We start from the raw sequence: 15,693 nt of genomic DNA on the forward strand, positions 1-15,693 counted from the left end.
GAGCTCACCGGTAGCCTTGACTTCATACTGGAACGTGCCATCTTGGTAAAAATAATAGTACATACCGTAATCGTAATTGGCAGGTGTGACAGTATGTGAAATAACCAGACGGCGCGAACGGACCGAGTGGGCCTTGTTAGTGCGGAAATCGGCGTGCTTGAACAAAAGACCATTGTCTTCTTCGTGGATACAGATAGCGTTTGGAATCACCCACGGTTCGCCCTTGAGATCGCTTAGAACACCATCCATGTAATAAATGCTTCCGACACAGTCGCATCCAAGTTCGAGAGGATTTGTCAGGTTGCCAAGGCCATACTCGCCAACATCAAATGCCATCTTGTGGTTGTATGGTTTATATGGATTGGCATACGGGACAACCATTTCCGCGAGAGAGACGCGGTAGAACAGAGGTCGTACGATACCATCCATATCCTTGTAGCTAATATTCGATAGGACTATGCCTTCGCGATAGTTGAATGAAATGTGCAAGTTCCATTTTTGCCAGCTCAGTTCGTGCCCGTTGATTTGGAAGCTGACACCTTCAGGCTGCGTGATCTCGATTGGTTTGATATCCTTGCGCAACTTATCTTCTCCAAGTTGCTCTGGCAAATATTGGTGATCCTCCATTGGGATTGTAGGCCTTTCAAATTTATTGTTTCTGCGTTTTGCAACGATGACATCCAGTACCTTCATCTCGTTCACACCTAGTAGTGGAAACACGTAATGAAATTAATTTGACTCTCCTTTGTGAACAAGGGAAATGGTTACGTACTGTACAGAGGGAAAATGTCGAGTGGATGCGCATATTGGTTATCGTCGGGTGAGTTTCGGTAATACACGAGGCCCTGCATAAGGCGTTTATCCTTGATCTCGTGATATCCCACACCCCAGGCGTCGATGAAGACCTTCTTCATGTCCGTTATTCCGAGATTACGGCACTCCTCAATAACGCGCTCGTCCTTGATCATGACAGACTCAGCTTCGAGCATCTCCATGACATGAATTGTAGGCTGCATGCCTTCCATACGTTTCCAGTCAGCTATCTTGGCTTGTGTAAGCGACACAGTCATCTCGTGCACGAGCCCAGAAGGACGATCCATGACGATAGCGAGGGCTTCGCGCTCAATAGACTCGGGTTTGGGCCTCGACGTGTCCCACCCAAGAAACGCCATCATCCGGTCCTTCGGCGGTTCCTTGAGAGAAATAGAACTGAAAACAAATATTTCGTTTGGGCGTTCCTTGCGGATGATTGTCGAAACAGCCCTGATTTCTTCGGTGGTCAAAGGGTCCAAAGGATGTTTGCTCTGCTGTCCAGCGGTCATAGCAAAAAAGTCTTTTTCGGAGGAAAGGAAAAAAGGAACGGCTTCGGGCTCCCACAACGCTTTTTTATGCACATGTTGGCGCTTTCTGACTGTCAACTTTCTACTTTCGATGACAGACCTGAAGGATTGATACGCGTGTAGATGCACGTATAGTCAACCCAAACAAATAATGTATGATTAAGTCCTTACGCCACCTTTTCCTACGTTTCAAAGCGATTATCATGGTTATAATCGCACCTAGACATCTCGTTTCTGACTACTTACGCACGCTGACGTCTTTAACCACATTATATGATAACTGTTGACCTCAGCATGCTCAGTGTTACTTGTCACAAGCTATAGTCGTATGCATGTTTTTGGTTTTATGCATATCAAAAGGAAGCATCTGCTCGTCAGAAGCTGTTTGCATCGGACCGCTGTTTTCTACAGTTTCGCTGCCTATTATTGCATGGTGTGCACATGAACAGGAGGATATATTCGGCTGCATATACCGTTGTGCATAGAAACAGTTTTATCAAGTTGATTCTCATGTCATGGTGCCTCTTGTACCTCGTTCTTTCTCCCTCTCGTTGATGACTGAAATTGGTGCAAAGCCATCCACGATGTAAAGTCCTCAAAATACATGTTTGACAGCTATCCTTCTCGAACCTGATCGTGCACAATAGTTGCCAAATATAGATAAGCTATAACTGTTCGATTACTATTATATCGGACCATCGACAACAAGCAGGAGGTATCGACATCCGGTATTCATTGTTAGGCGAGTAGCCCGACGATGCAGCACAAACTATAAAAAAAGATTGTTGTTCATGCCGCTTGCGCGGAAGCCATTTTTCATTCTACGTATTAGACTCGTGACTCCTTTGTTGTCGTGGGCCCTTTTCAGCTTTCGAGCAGATTGTCTTTGATCGGTAGACGGTTCCTTGCCAGAGCAGTTGCGTGCGAACGATGCTCATGAGCGGTGTTCGAGAGGTGGATGGAGTATACCTCGTCCAGCGCGTCCGAGACCTATAGCTTCCACCAAGCATTCGAAATTCATGCGATTTTCAACAGACGCTGGATCTAATTTTCTCTTGGAAACAGTGCCACCACACTCTTGAGAGAATCGTTGAACTAGCTTACAACCAATTCGAGCATAATATTTTTTATCAGTCATCACGGAAACGTTGTCTCTCGAAATGTATATTTTGAATTATTCGCCAACGCCGTCGAAACGAAAGGATTGCGGCGCCGGCCAGTCGTCGCTGTGGAGGCAGTTCTCAACAATCCTTTTGATCCCACACACATCTCCACCTTTATATCGGCAACTTTGCCCACTGTGCGCCATTCTTTAGTCGCCAGCGGCTTATCAGTTGGTGGACGACAAGCAGATCCGAGCCGTAAAAGTACATCTTAAACCGGTTACCGCGGATATCCCAGGCATCGCGATATGGCCGTGCGTCCGTCTCCCGTTCCTGAATAGCCTTCTTGGCTTACTAGCTCGAGAATACATGGCTCAGAAAACTTCCCGCGCACTCCAACTGCGGCAGCAGCACTTGGTATTTTCCCGCCCTCCGAGGTTGCTCGCTTGGTCGCAAATTTATCAACAGCTCCTCGTACGTTAGCGATCCCTTACTTGCTGAAGATATTCTGAAAGTTTGCATTATTCGCACTCAATTTAACATAGACTGGATATATCGTTATCTTGGTTGATACGAAAAAAGAAGAAGAGAGCGTGGGTGCAGCAAAGCAGCAGCGGAGGTGGCACAGCAAAAGGCAATTTCTAAAAAGGATACGGTCGTTTCGTTTTCAATAATGGAATTCCTGCAAAGAGATATCATTAGGGAGATCTGTGCTTGTCAAAAGAGGCATCCAGGGGGGTGTGCACCGAGTTTGAACAACGTCATCCATCTCCCGATCCCGCAGGCTTGCTTCTTGTGCGCACAAACTCTCTTGTGTCTGTGTAACATGACTCTCTGTCCAATGGATGCTAGAAACTAGCTGTTGTGCACCTTTTCGAGCGTTTAAGCTTTCTTCCTCTTTCCTCCTCCTCCCTTTCTTTTCCCTCTTCCAGCCATGTTTGAGCAAACCAACCTTCTCGGCGCGAGCAATAGCAATCGACTGGAACTCTTCAAGACCAAAAATGAGCTAGCAAAGAATTTCTACGATGATCCAGACTTTTGCCCGATTGCTTCCTCTGAAGAGGTAACAAAAAATATGCAGAGAAGGAAGATGGATACTCAAACGACAGCGAACATAACAGGTGAACGAGCATCGACAACGCATCCAGCAACGGACGTCTCCGCAAACCTCACCGTCGACCTCCCCGCCGCCGTCATCCGGAAAACGCATTATACCCATCATCGATCCATCTAACATGACCCCGGTGTCAATACCATCTGCATCTTCTCCGTCTGCTGCTTCTTCGGCAGCGTCGCGAAGGATTCCTGCTATGCCCTTGCTGAACCCAAGTCAACGTCCTGCCCATCACTTTTTGTCTGTTCGCTAATACCCCTCAATGGACTGGTCTCTTCCACCGTCCTGCTGCTGGCATCGATACGCATACTCTTTTTCCTTTTTGCCCTTTTCGTCTGCTCCCCAAAATTTTGTGTCTCCTTGAAACTCTAACTTTTGCGCGCGCGCCCATTTTTCAGTGTTTGCCTACCCCTTCCTGTAGACTCATTTTATCTCTTGGCTGTGAACATCCATCAATGCATTAAAAAGAAAAAGAAGAAGGCTCTATTGTCTTATAATAACATGAGCGACGCCCTTCTCTTCAGCAGCCAGTCATCGCTCCTTACTTTTTTTTTTCACTAGCGCGCGTCCAGTGACAAGTCCTACCTGCCAAAATTGTTCAAGAGTCGTACTTACATGCATTGATTTCTTGCGTGCAACTCAAAGCTCATATACTCGAGGTAATATATAAAAAAGAACAGGTGATGATCTTTTATCCGTACGAGAGAGCGCGTGTGCAACAGTCGCATTCTGAAACATTCAGATGCGCGCCCCCACTTCCTATTCTCATTTGAAAGCGCGAGCTACATGTATGCAAATGCAAATTTTGACATTTTTGACATAGAGGGGATCAACTTTACTTACTTTCCGGGAACAAGGAATGTATATCATGTACAACGAGACATCCTGATGATAATACAAAACTGATATCTTGTTGGGCCGCAGCACGAAGCTATTCATCCAGCAGCTGATCAATAACCAGCATCGTTTGTAACACACAGACCCAACGTGATCGTTGCCGGCAATCTTGATCGACTTCTACCCAGCTTCTGGCAGAACAAGAGCCGTCTTTGTGGTTTATTCTGTTGATGAAAAGACCAAAGACCACTTGTAAACACCTTTTCTGTTTTTTTCATACTCGCAAATCTCTCGCGCATGTACACGGCCTGTCCTTGAACTGACGCAAGAAAAGTTACTATTCGAGTTACCATTTATATTTGTGGGTTGAGAGAGAGTACAGGGGGGGAAGGTTGTGTAAGCGCCGGATTACAGCTTAGCCTTCAAAGCGTCTGCCCTATCTTCAAGAAGTTCAAGAACTTTGGCTGCAGATCCCCACGAGGATTGATAACCTGCGTAAAATCAGTGAGTGGGGAAACAACATAAGATACTCCTGCAAAAGGTCATACCGTGAGGACCATGTCCATAGTTATGGATAATATTGACAGAACGGCCGTTGTATTCTAAAAGTTGTTGTTGCAATTCTAAGTGTGAGCTTTTGTTTGAAACGAGCAAAACTGAAATGTTATTATTACCTTTCTTCTCAAGTTCTATGCGTGGTCCAACCGTTCTCACGGGTCGGAAACCGACATTTTCGGATACAATGTTGAATGCTTCTGGTCCCTTGTGATGTGTTAATTCCGGGTACAGGTCGTACACGCGCTTAAGGATATCCTTGGTAACATTGTGATCCGGCTCGGTATTTGTATTCTTGCTATCCAGTGTTCCGCCGCAGATAACGTTACCATCTGGGCGTGGGATAATATATGTGTAGACAGTGGGTCCTTCTCTGTACATTTGTGTCTTTATGTGCGGTGCGTGCACCAAAACTGTTTGACCTCGCACAGGATATACAGTCTGGTCTTTTACATCCTGCAAGTATCTGGATCCCAGACCTGTGCAGTTGATAATCGCGCGAGCATCTGGGTACTTTTCCGCAACCTGCTGGATGCTCGCAAAATTACCTCTCTCAAGCTTGATACCAAGCTCGTCGCGTGCAACTTTGGTCAGCCATTCCAGATATTTGGGTGCTGAAAGTGTGACTAGTAGAAACAGTCAGCGTACATAGTTCACGGCTAGATAAATAAATCAATTACTTACATGAGAGGAATTTGTAGCCGAACTTTACACCTTTAGGTAACTCTGAAGTAGACAAGACGACCGTCTAAAGTGGGAAAGATGTGAACATGTATGCAATCCGAATAATTTCGTCAGGTACATACATCTTGATACAATTTTTTAGACCATGCTTCGTGGGCTGGATCGTCCACTTCGCTCAGATGGATGCCAGGGCAGTACATAACTCCAGATTCCGGAACACTCTCGGCCTGCCGTTTAAATTCTTGGAACGAGATCTGGTCTACCTCTAGAATATGGTTTGAATCTAGTATACTGAACAACTCTTTAACTTTATGACTAGCAGACCTACCTTGCAAAAGTTTGTTTTCCGCGGCAAAGCTGACGATAGATGCTCCAGCCCAAGGAGACGTGTATTCGTGCGTCGGTTTGTCTCCAGGGTGATGTTTACCGACAATTGTGATATCCTGGTACCCGTGGCGCTTCAGCAGGATGGCTGTTGTCAATCCGATAACTCCAGCACCTGGCAGCATTATGTGATGAATATACATGCCACCAAGCGAACGTAACATCGATGCACCTGGAGCATACCAAACACAACAATCTGAGTCATGCTTGCGTGAGAAGAAAAAGAAAAGTCGGCGTCGAATGCCTGGATGATTCGGAAGAAAAAGGTCGCGTTTGCTGTCCTTGAATGCGAAAGTCTTTTCAGGCAGAATATTTTAATATTACTGCAAACGTACTTTGAAGAAGAAAATGACAAATCTGCCTTGTATACACCTTTTCCAAAAAATAATGCCGCTGCAATTTGTCGTTTTGGTGTATAAATGTATTATAATATTTCATAAAATGCGACATTACTTTTGGGAAAGAGTGTATACGCTTTACTGAAAGGGATTACTTTCAGCTATAATTTTTTCCTAGACACTGTAATAAACAAACATCGCTCTGGGAGATGATTTAGCGACATGATGATAAAGTCGATGTTTTGTTGTCAACAAATGAATCAGGCACAGGAGTCATTAGTGAAAAGTTGAAGTAGACATTGAAGCATAGAACAATGAATTCTCGGGATTGCCAAGAGTCCCATTCTCTTTAGATCAAGTAATCACATGATCTGATCGTCCAGGTTTTTGCAGTATGCATCCAAGAACGAGATTGATGCTAGTTTCCTCAAGTAGCTAGTCTTAGATCCCATCCGTTATCCTATCTTGGCGACCATATTTTATTTTTACACACAAGCTCCAAGTATCTCTTGGAACCAAGATGTGTAGTAGTCGGGCAAGAATTGTATACAACTCATCGTCTGGGCAACGGGTGAGTCAAAATCCTCGCTGTCCCAGTTCCGAATGGGAAAGAGACGTCTTTAAAAGGAAAAAGGCAGCAGGCGCGAGCGACAAGAACCTTCTTACTTTTTACTCTTTACACATGTGGGGCAAGCTTTTCCATTTCACAGCCGATGCAGTTCTGATTTCGACGGTGCTCGCAGGCATAAAGCGAAACACAGGCTTACAGTGAGTCGACAACCAGATGAGAGCAGCTGTCCTGACTGTACCTTGATTTCTGACCTGATTGTTGTGTTTAAGACCTGCCTTGTCACAGATAGAGAACGAGGACGTACGCAAATATTTACAGCAATACTTGAACGTTGGCGAATGGATGCTAGATAACACTGTCGTCTACATGAACAACTCGCAGTATTTCGAACGCAAGGATTAAACGGGTATATACCATCTCTCGCTATATAGAAGGAGCCCACCTCCGTCCAATCCAATCTCTCTCTCGCACTCTTTAAGCTCTCTATGTACAACCATTACAATACACACACGCGCAGCAAAGTTCTTTCCAGTCCTAAATGGTGGACCGCACGTGGATCGTGGGAGATTTTAATAAAGATGCGGGGAAAAAAGAGATAACTATGTACAGACACAAAACAAAATGCAGATAAGAGGCTTCGTTTGGTTCGCTCAGCAACCACGTGTGGGAATGCATTAATGCGAGGATGATTCAGAAGAGACAGAGGATGGAGGAGAGTACGAGGCAGGTGAAGGTTTGCTGGTTGAATTGTAGATAGTTTGGCTTGCGTCGTCCCAGTAAAGGCCGGAATCGCCTTCTTCGTCGTACGACCACGGCGAGTAGTCATCATCTTCTGGTTCCTTTTGGACGAAGTCCTTGCAAATCGTTGGAATATGGATGAATGTCGGCTTTCCTTTGCGCTGCAACGAAGGTGTCCGTCGCGTTGGCATCACTGGTTGCTGCTGCTCCAAGACAATTGGGCTCTTTTGGTGGATGTGCTCCGGGTATAATACGATTGGCTCTGTTGTTGGTTCAAGAGTAGATCCAGGGAAACGTGGTAATACCAGTGGGGTGGACATGATTTATGTGTGAGTATGCAGCGGGAAAGTTTGGGATGAAGAAGAAGCAAGATATCTCATCTGGCAAGCTTTTAAACTCTTGTCAATCCCACCATTTTGCAGTTCCGACGCGGCAATAGATCATGGTTTTATTTTTTTTTCGATTGTTTCGAACTAAATGAACCTTTTCAAGGAGCGGACACTGGTTTTTCATATGAATTTCTGCAGTCTGATACGTTGCAAAATCACTCGAGTTTTAGTCCGTAGTTGCTTGGTTTAGAACATTTGCGAATGATTACGAAACTGTAGGAAATATCTGCAGTTGGCAACCATTTTCTTGATAACAGACTGGCTACCCATTTTTGGATTGATCAGGCAACGTTTTGGACGGCATGATGGTTGTGAATTCATATGTCAACGTTTCCGAAATGCTCCGACCGGCAATTTGAACGGTGACTTTAAAGCGGCGCACGGTTGAACACCTTTGGAGCAGGCACTTTTCGTCATTCGATGCTGGGTATCTGATCATTGATACTTACCTACGGCGGCTGTTACTCGCCAAGTTTCTTTTATCATAGTTATCTCTTTTTCTTTTTTTTTCATATCTCGGCATCTAAATTCATAGATGGCCCAAAGATGCTCTCCAGATTAGAGCCCAACCCCTTAAGGACGAACTCTGACCGTCGTGGACCAGTAGTAAATTTCTGCTACTTTAGAGTTATTGATTGTTCCAATGCATTCCGCCTGGAACCATTCAACACGCATGCCTCCCTCCTGTGAGCGCGAAATCGTGGTAGCATGATACGCATTATTGTTCCACGGCGGTGTAGCTGCTCTTTGCAAGGAGTTCCGAGGTGACCCAAGTCCTTGGACACCGAATCAGGCAATTATTCTCTGGAAACAGGGATCCAATCGTGTCTTGCTGGATCCCCAACACACGACATCACGGAAGAAGAATACATGTATTCATACGTACGCATTGGTTGTTCTGTGTAATGTCACGCGACGTCGGTGACAACGTGCTCCTCAACGTCCACTCTATTCCGCCTGCAAGTCACCTTTGCAACCCAATTTGTTATGTAAGATGCTGCAGAGCTGCAGCTGACTATTGAGAATGTTGTTAGAAGCAAATATCTAAGCCAACATAACTATAAGACGATTGAATACGCGAGAAACATTAAAGCAACATGGCCGTAGCAACCTATGACCGCATACTGCTTCATGCGTGTTTTTAGACAACAAAAGCATGATTAGCACTGTTATGCAAACCGTAGCTTTAAATAGACTCGAATTCACACCCGTGGGAAGGTTCAGCCGATGACTCTTCCTCGGCAACAGTGCATAACTTAGAGAGCTGCGGCCATAAGGAGCTAGATTATTTTGTCAACAGCCAAGTAAATTTGCTCTGGCTTCACATCAACCGCTCAGTAACATCCAGCCTCGTGCTTGTTTCCATGAAGACAAACCTGTGGGTCTTGGAACAAGGCCCGAGGAGGAAGAAGAGCGAAATATAATACGTGCTAAGTGAAGTGTTATCAGCAAAGACTAAGACTGCCTCTTGACTAATGAAAATATTTGGTAAAAGAGCATTAAAGAGGGCAAAGAAAATGTCTTGTTTTGTTTGATGTTGTAAGTTATATTGATTAACAATGTGGTATCTTCATTTATTGTGTTGCAATCTACGCTTAACAAAGCCCTTTACAGAATCGTGACCCCTACGAATTTAGGTGGTCAGAAAGTCCATTAACAGCTGTTGCTTTCTTTACTTACTCGTGTGTAATAACCATAGCTCGTTTGCGAGCATTGGACCACAGCAGCACACCCAGGTCCCTGGCATACTTTTCCGCTGCTTCGAAATCTGCCTGCACATTGAACTCGTGATACAAGTATGCTAGCCAATGCTCATCAGTATTTTCCCCTTTCACGGGCTTGGAGACACCATTTACCTTCAGTGGTTTTCAGACGACTTCTTTCCATCTCCCATAGCCGTATTTGATCGACGACCGTTACCGGAAGCACTGGCGGCTAAAACGAGAAAGGAAACATTTAGCCTACAGCGTTGTGGTTCGATGTTTACTTGACATACCTTCTTTCTCATTTGTGGATGCGCATGTGTCTGAAGGTATGAAATTATCTATTATACCGGGCGGTCCTTGGTTTAGACACGAATGGCTATCTGTAGTTATATGGTGCCTCTACTCACTTGATCTGCAGTAATGCCTTTAAGTAACGCGTTCCTGACGCTGTCTCTGGTAATTACACCGGCGACCATGTTGGAAAATCTCGACTGTAACTGAACAAATAAGTTTAAAACTGCTATTTGCAAAGGCGAATCTATTGCATAAATCACCGTTAGCAGATGTCACCGTTAATAAACTGCGATTTCGACATGCATGCCTGTATACGCATAGACTCTATAGTTGGTCTCCAAAATAACAAATCCTTGATTGCTGTCTTCTTCCTCCTTCAACGATTTATTCATATCTGGTGGAGCAAGTTGTTTTGAACCAAGGCCTGCAATGGCAGCGTTCCCGGATGTCAGCGTTGTAGCTAATCGGGTAGGATAATATCGCCTTGACCCTCGCTTAAATGATGTAAGCTATATAGTAAATAGATTTTTGAGCTGAATACTAGGTACCTTGCGCTGATATACGATGCCGTAGTCGCGTAAATCTTCCAGCATCTGCTGCTGCGTCTGTGTTAACGTCTCTACCGAGTAGTTCTATGATTTGACTGTCAAAAATTGGAATCTGTCGTGTACGCATTGCATCGCAATATACCTCTCCCAGCTCGGATGATCCCAGTTGGAAAAGAAAATTTAGAACTTCAACCAAATCCATCCGGAGCACCTGTGTTGAAACATCGGTGCATATATTAAACTCATGTCGATTTCCACAGTTCCAATGAAAAGCAGTTACCTCTGCCATGTCCAAATATTGCAGTAAGAATGCCCATACTTGAGTATTTACATCTTGTAAAAGAAATTGAAAGCCCTTGTTTGTGATCTGCAGGTTTTCGGGATCGTTTGGACTGAACCTCGGTTAGAGACAAGTTTCGCTCTTGAACTCTGATGAGCAGTACATACCTGCTTTGCATCAAATTACTTCGTTCCAAAAGATTGAGCACACCGCGACTTGGTCGTTTTGTAAGTGATGTTCCAACCATGTAATGTAAAATCGCCTCCCACTGCTGCGTTGCATATTGATCGAGGAATGAAATGTCAACCGGATGTTTATCGGGTGTTGAGCATGGTAGTCCGAACGATTGCTGCGTGCCACTGAGTAGAACATCGGTGTAAGATTACATCCTCTTTTTTACTTCTCTTGGTATCCATTCCAACGTTACCCTCCCGTCAATGCATTCTGGAACTCTTGACGAAACGTTTGGTTCATTATCAGCATGTTATTCTTGATTTCCAGTATCCTCAGTCGTGAAAGTTTCTGGAGTGCTTCAGCTAGTTTTCTGCCGATAATTAGCACCAGTCGTAAGAATAGAACGTCAAGAGGATCGATCGTTACTTGTTTCCATCTTTATTCACCCAAATGTTCACGTCTTGTATTGGAATATCTGATTCGACGTACAGAAACGACATTACGATCTGACGGCCGATGCTCGGTAGTAATCTTGACAATTCTCGATCAGTCGCGGATCTCAGTTGTCAATCAAAATCAATGCAAACGCTGCGTTACCGAAATATCGCTAAGCACGTCGCAGGTTTCTGAAACAATCGCAGGAACGTGAATGTTGGCAGTGTCTCTAGATACTCGTAGACATTTGTTTTAAAATGATTTACAGACATTAGAAGCTGAAAGGACCAGAGCAAAGTAGATTTGACGCGGAGACACCGCCGGATGTGCCTCTTGCGGCATGTATCTCGACGAAATTTCTTCGCTCACTACCGCAGATACCAGCAGCCTTGCCCCATCGCAGCCAACCGATACTCTTCAAAATAGCAAAAGTACATAGCTCCGTGTCGTACAGGATCATCCAGATCATTCACGCTAAAATGTAGCTTACACTGCTCTGTGAACTTGCTTAATGCCAAAATAGACGGCCATTGGGTCTCAAATCATCCCCTGTATTGCAAAAGAGCATTTATCTACTATTAGACGCAAAAAAAGGTGCAAAAGCTATTGAGAAAGAGAGGCATCGTGACAACTGTGTGCACCAACTCACAGCGTTGTGACGCGGGACAAAAAGAAAGCCCTGCAGAACGTGTTAATGAGCACGTATGCTCACTACAGGGATCGAACCTGTGACCTTGGCGTTATTAGCACCACGCTCTAACCAACTGAGCTAAGCGAGCTTTAAACCCGAAGGCCTTCGGGGTAGGACAAATTTAAATAAATATATGTCGGAATTGGACAATTACGTAAGCAGCTTTTTGACCCTGAAAACATGCAGAAAACCCCACTCCTTTTACAGTGGTTTGTTTTCAGCAGTCATTTCATACGTGGACTGTAACTAGATACTTTTACGGTAACAACTATGTGTGAACATACTACTTTCTACATTACGAGTTCCCAATTGTTGAATCCCGAATCACCGACATGCTGCTCCGCACAACCCAGCAGAGCCTACTTGGTGAATTGAAAGTCAATGGTGTCGATCAGCATTTTCAGCTTCTGGAATTCACGTCCATTGATCACTTGCAATGCGTATGCTACAGACGGCAGATTTGCATTTTTTTGGGTTGAGATGTGCTGCTGCTTTTAACGACGTGATTCTAGAACGCTTTGCCGAAAGCAGCACTGCGTTTTAGCTTGCTACGAGACCACCGTCTTTCAACTGTAATTTCAAAGGGTGATACTGGACAAACTATTCCATCTTGTAATGGATGCTACATTGACGTATCTCAAGACAGCAGTACTACGGTGCAACTTTCAACAGTTCGCATCGGGTTCGTAGTTGATGATCTTCGATTCTGTACAGCAGCATATCAGACGACAACATTATTGCTTGCTGTATACAAGTATCATCGTAGACACCTACGACAATCTGCTAGTCTCGGAAAAGTTCTAATGCTGTTGCTTATTTGATACCGACGTACTGCGATTATATCCCAATCATAACTATCGATGGGAAACTACTGAAGCATGAAATGAATAATTAATAGAGCTCCTTTTCGAACCTTTGGAATAAAAAAAGCTTTATCTACTTATTACATGTCAGTATGCTTATATGTTGTGTCTCCAACAAGAGGTCCACGTTCTATGATTAACCTCTCAAGTACCATAACTTTGGAAACTACTATAGACCATATCAAGTTCAATCGTGGGTCGGTTACTTGAAAAGTAATCTATATATTTTTCTGTTGTAATGACAAAAATGTAATGGTTGATACAGGAGTGGACAAAGAAACGTGGCGAGAGAGATAGATAGAGAGAGCGAATAATGTATGTACACAGGTTATACAGAAGCGGAGCGAGCTGACATCTCCTTCTTAACAGCCTGGTCAAGGTCGGCAACGCTGTTGGAGAATTGGACCTTTCGCAAGTTGCGAACAAGCGTTGATGGCAAGTTGGCATGGCCGTTGGCTGTCAAATCCTTGACGGAAACCTGTCGTCCTTCTTTGCTGAAAATGGTAGCCAGCTGCTTGACGAGCATTTCTCTTCTCAAGTCCGTAGGTCCATCGACGTATTCGATTACTGCCATGGGTGCTCTGTCACCGCCATTCTTGTTTCCACGGAAACCGATACGCTGAACTCGGGTATAGCCACCAGGTCGATTGGCGAAACGAGTAGCCAGCTCGTCGAAAAGTTTTGGCAAAGTAACGTTGCGATTCTAAAAGTTACAAAGAGAAAAAAAGAAACTTTCAATAAAATGTTGAACGACAAAAGTTCCATTATACGTACAGTCAAATATGACAGCGCCTGCTTCTTAGCCTCGACGTCGCCGCGCTTGCCCAGGGTCACCATGCGATCAGCAATGGGTTGCAATTCCTTTGCTTTGGCAAGGGTCGTCTCAATACGTCCGTGCTCAATGAGCGAAGACACCATGTTGCGCAAAAGTGCCTGACGGTGCGAAGAGGTACGATTCAGTCGTCGAAAATGTTTACCGTGATGCATGGTTGCGGTAGTTAAGGGAGGAAAAGGATATCTGTTTTCCACTTGACAGAACCACCACTCGACCGGAATGAATTTTTGACGTGACGCTCCTTCCCAAATTGGGTACGCCGGTCCACTTTCTTCCCCTTGCGCTCCGTTTCCGAATAGCATAAATCGCGAGAGTGTTCCCCATGTTGCGTACTCGATCAGTCTTCTTGTCTTTTAGAGCATGTAAGCTTTCAAAAGCAAACAAATAAGTAACGGGATCGTCTCTAACTTGCATTCACGTTACAACAAAGTCACCATACGACGTGCTTTCTCCAGCGTTGCACCCGCTCAGCGTTTTGAGGAAAAAGACGATCTTCACAGAGGCTCTCACTATGCTCGTATACCCGAGAGAGGCGTGCTCGAAATTGAAGGACCTGATACAGCCAAGTTTCTCCAAGGTCTAACCACGAACCACATGCCTCTTATTGCCGCTGGCGGCGACGGGTTCTTTACGGCTTTTCTCACACCACAGGTATCCACGAGTTACTATGGGATCCTATACGAAGCATGCGTAAACTAATAAGTATGCAATGAAGGGGCGCATGCTATACGATACTTTTATATATCCCGTCAACGTCGGTGTCAATTTTCCTCACCCCAAATTTGTCATTGAATGTCCCAAGTCCTCGACCTCGACCTTGTTGAAGCACTTGAAGCGCTACGTTCTGCGTTCTAAAGTGAAAATTAGAGATGCATCGGAAGAATACTCCCTTTATAGTGTCTGGGGAGATGCGCTTGTGCATGGGCCTGGTGGAGAAGAGAAGAACGTGCCAACTGGAAGCTTGGTCAAAGGAACTAAACGAATCTCTGATATTGGCTGCATGGATCCCAGAGTGCCTGGATTTGGCTATCGAGCTGTGCTTCCACAAGATAAAGGTAATGATAATTGATGACGGTTGCAACACATTCCATATCCATTTTCGCTAATCGTCAAAGAAAAGATATCAAAAGCATCGTATCTTCTCTGGGTGATTACGCAGAGCTCCCTGAAACCGAGTATACAATCCGCCGAATCTTGCATGGAATACCGGAGGGTGTGCACGATATATGGCCAGAGCAATCACTTCCGTTGGAATCCAACTTTGACTACATGAACGGCGGTAAGAAAGCATCCGTTTCATTTTTTTAGAAACAATCCAGTATTCTTACTAAATTGTACTTTGCAGTCGATTTTAGGAAAGGATGCTACGTAGGCCAGGAATTAACTATCCGTACTTATCACACGGGCGTAGTGCGAAAGCGCATCGTTCCCGTTCAGTTCTTTGACGAGGATGAAAGGTAAAATCGTTGAATTACAGATGCTCTTTGAAATATTTGTCAGTTAAGACGCTCGTTTGTAGCTTCCCCGAGAAAATTAGCGTGAATCGAGACACATCATATCCTTCAAGTCTTGAGCCACGTATGGATATCAAATCGACTGACGCTTCTAAGAAACGAGGCGCAGGCAAACTAGGCTCGGGTATTCACAACATTGCATTGGCGATCATGCGTTTGGAAGATGTGCAAAAAGCCGTCAATGATAAGAATAGCTTTGTGGTGCCACATGCACAGCAAAGTGGCCTGCGTCTGCGACCATTCGTACCGGAATGGTGGCCAGTTGAACCAAGAGAGTAAATAGATGTTCATATCAGCAAC

General features: G+C 44.7%; 9 protein-coding genes and 1 non-coding gene across 10 annotated transcripts in view; 4 read left to right on the forward strand and 6 right to left on the reverse strand.

Moving 5' to 3' along the window:
• Positions 1-1,322, reverse strand: part of VTP01DRAFT_8970 (uncharacterized protein) — a gene marked incomplete at both ends in the record, with an annotated part of 2,261 nt that extends 939 nt beyond the window's left edge. Inside the window, 2 exons of the mRNA XM_069388150.1 lie at positions 9-704; positions 773-1,322. Coding sequence (XP_069240476.1) covers positions 9-704; positions 773-1,322 — 1,246 coding nt within the window. The remainder of the gene's footprint in view (positions 1-8; positions 705-772) is intronic.
• Positions 1,323-3,377: 2,055 nt separating this feature from the next.
• Positions 3,378-3,810, forward strand: VTP01DRAFT_8971 (uncharacterized protein; the record flags this gene model as incomplete). The annotated part of the gene is made up of 2 exons (XM_069388151.1): positions 3,378-3,506; positions 3,565-3,810. 2 exons carry the CDS (start codon positions 3,378-3,380, stop codon positions 3,808-3,810), a joined length of 375 nt encoding a protein of 124 aa, XP_069240477.1.
• Positions 3,811-4,802: 992 nt separating this feature from the next.
• VTP01DRAFT_8972 (uncharacterized protein) lies at positions 4,803-6,222 on the reverse strand (the record flags this gene model as incomplete). The annotated part of the gene is made up of 7 exons (XM_069388152.1): positions 4,803-4,885; positions 4,943-4,996; positions 5,069-5,575; positions 5,634-5,697; positions 5,756-5,898; positions 5,962-6,132; positions 6,201-6,222. The coding sequence occupies 7 exons, from the start codon at positions 6,220-6,222 to the stop codon at positions 4,803-4,805; spliced, it is 1,044 nt and encodes a 347-aa protein (XP_069240478.1).
• An 815-nt stretch (positions 6,223-7,037) lies between these two features.
• VTP01DRAFT_8973 (uncharacterized protein) lies at positions 7,038-7,328 on the forward strand (the record flags this gene model as incomplete). The annotated part of the gene is made up of 2 exons (XM_069388153.1): positions 7,038-7,123; positions 7,196-7,328. The coding sequence occupies 2 exons, from the start codon at positions 7,038-7,040 to the stop codon at positions 7,326-7,328; spliced, it is 219 nt and encodes a 72-aa protein (XP_069240479.1).
• A 272-nt stretch (positions 7,329-7,600) lies between these two features.
• On the reverse strand, positions 7,601-7,984 carry VTP01DRAFT_8974 (uncharacterized protein; the record flags this gene model as incomplete). Its single annotated transcript, XM_069388154.1, has 1 exon — positions 7,601-7,984. One exon carries the CDS (start codon positions 7,982-7,984, stop codon positions 7,601-7,603), a length of 384 nt encoding a protein of 127 aa, XP_069240480.1.
• Positions 7,985-9,623: 1,639 nt separating this feature from the next.
• VTP01DRAFT_8975 (uncharacterized protein) lies at positions 9,624-11,762 on the reverse strand (the record flags this gene model as incomplete). The annotated part of the gene is made up of 13 exons (XM_069388155.1): positions 9,624-9,678; positions 9,734-9,854; positions 9,910-9,988; positions 10,050-10,097; positions 10,167-10,297; positions 10,361-10,547; positions 10,602-10,685; positions 10,744-10,812; positions 10,882-10,993; positions 11,049-11,240; positions 11,309-11,425; positions 11,482-11,586; positions 11,653-11,762. 13 exons carry the CDS (start codon positions 11,760-11,762, stop codon positions 9,624-9,626), a joined length of 1,410 nt encoding a protein of 469 aa, XP_069240481.1.
• A 433-nt stretch (positions 11,763-12,195) lies between these two features.
• On the reverse strand, positions 12,196-12,269 carry VTP01DRAFT_t46. The gene has a single exon. It is a non-coding gene; the product is annotated as a tRNA-Ile (tRNA).
• Positions 12,270-12,513: 244 nt separating this feature from the next.
• On the forward strand, positions 12,514-13,002 carry VTP01DRAFT_8976 (uncharacterized protein; the record flags this gene model as incomplete). The annotated part of the gene is made up of 2 exons (XM_069388156.1): positions 12,514-12,621; positions 12,694-13,002. 2 exons carry the CDS (start codon positions 12,514-12,516, stop codon positions 13,000-13,002), a joined length of 417 nt encoding a protein of 138 aa, XP_069240482.1.
• A 370-nt stretch (positions 13,003-13,372) lies between these two features.
• On the reverse strand, positions 13,373-14,031 carry VTP01DRAFT_8977 (mitochondrial 54S ribosomal protein bL17m; the record flags this gene model as incomplete). The annotated part of the gene is made up of 2 exons (XM_069388157.1): positions 13,373-13,747; positions 13,819-14,031. The coding sequence occupies 2 exons, from the start codon at positions 14,029-14,031 to the stop codon at positions 13,373-13,375; spliced, it is 588 nt and encodes a 195-aa protein (XP_069240483.1).
• A 170-nt stretch (positions 14,032-14,201) lies between these two features.
• Positions 14,202-15,672, forward strand: VTP01DRAFT_8978 (uncharacterized protein; the record flags this gene model as incomplete). Its single annotated transcript, XM_069388158.1, has 6 exons — positions 14,202-14,241; positions 14,310-14,530; positions 14,595-14,934; positions 15,000-15,158; positions 15,225-15,336; positions 15,399-15,672. The coding sequence occupies 6 exons, from the start codon at positions 14,202-14,204 to the stop codon at positions 15,670-15,672; spliced, it is 1,146 nt and encodes a 381-aa protein (XP_069240484.1).
• Between the last annotated feature and the right edge of the window lie 21 nt (positions 15,673-15,693).

This window comes from Rhizomucor pusillus (assembly GCF_041956525.1).
Source record: "Rhizomucor pusillus strain CBS 183.67 unplaced genomic scaffold VTP01scaffold_6, whole genome shotgun sequence".
Classification (NCBI taxonomy): Eukaryota; Fungi; Mucoromycota; class Mucoromycetes; order Mucorales; family Lichtheimiaceae; genus Rhizomucor; species Rhizomucor pusillus.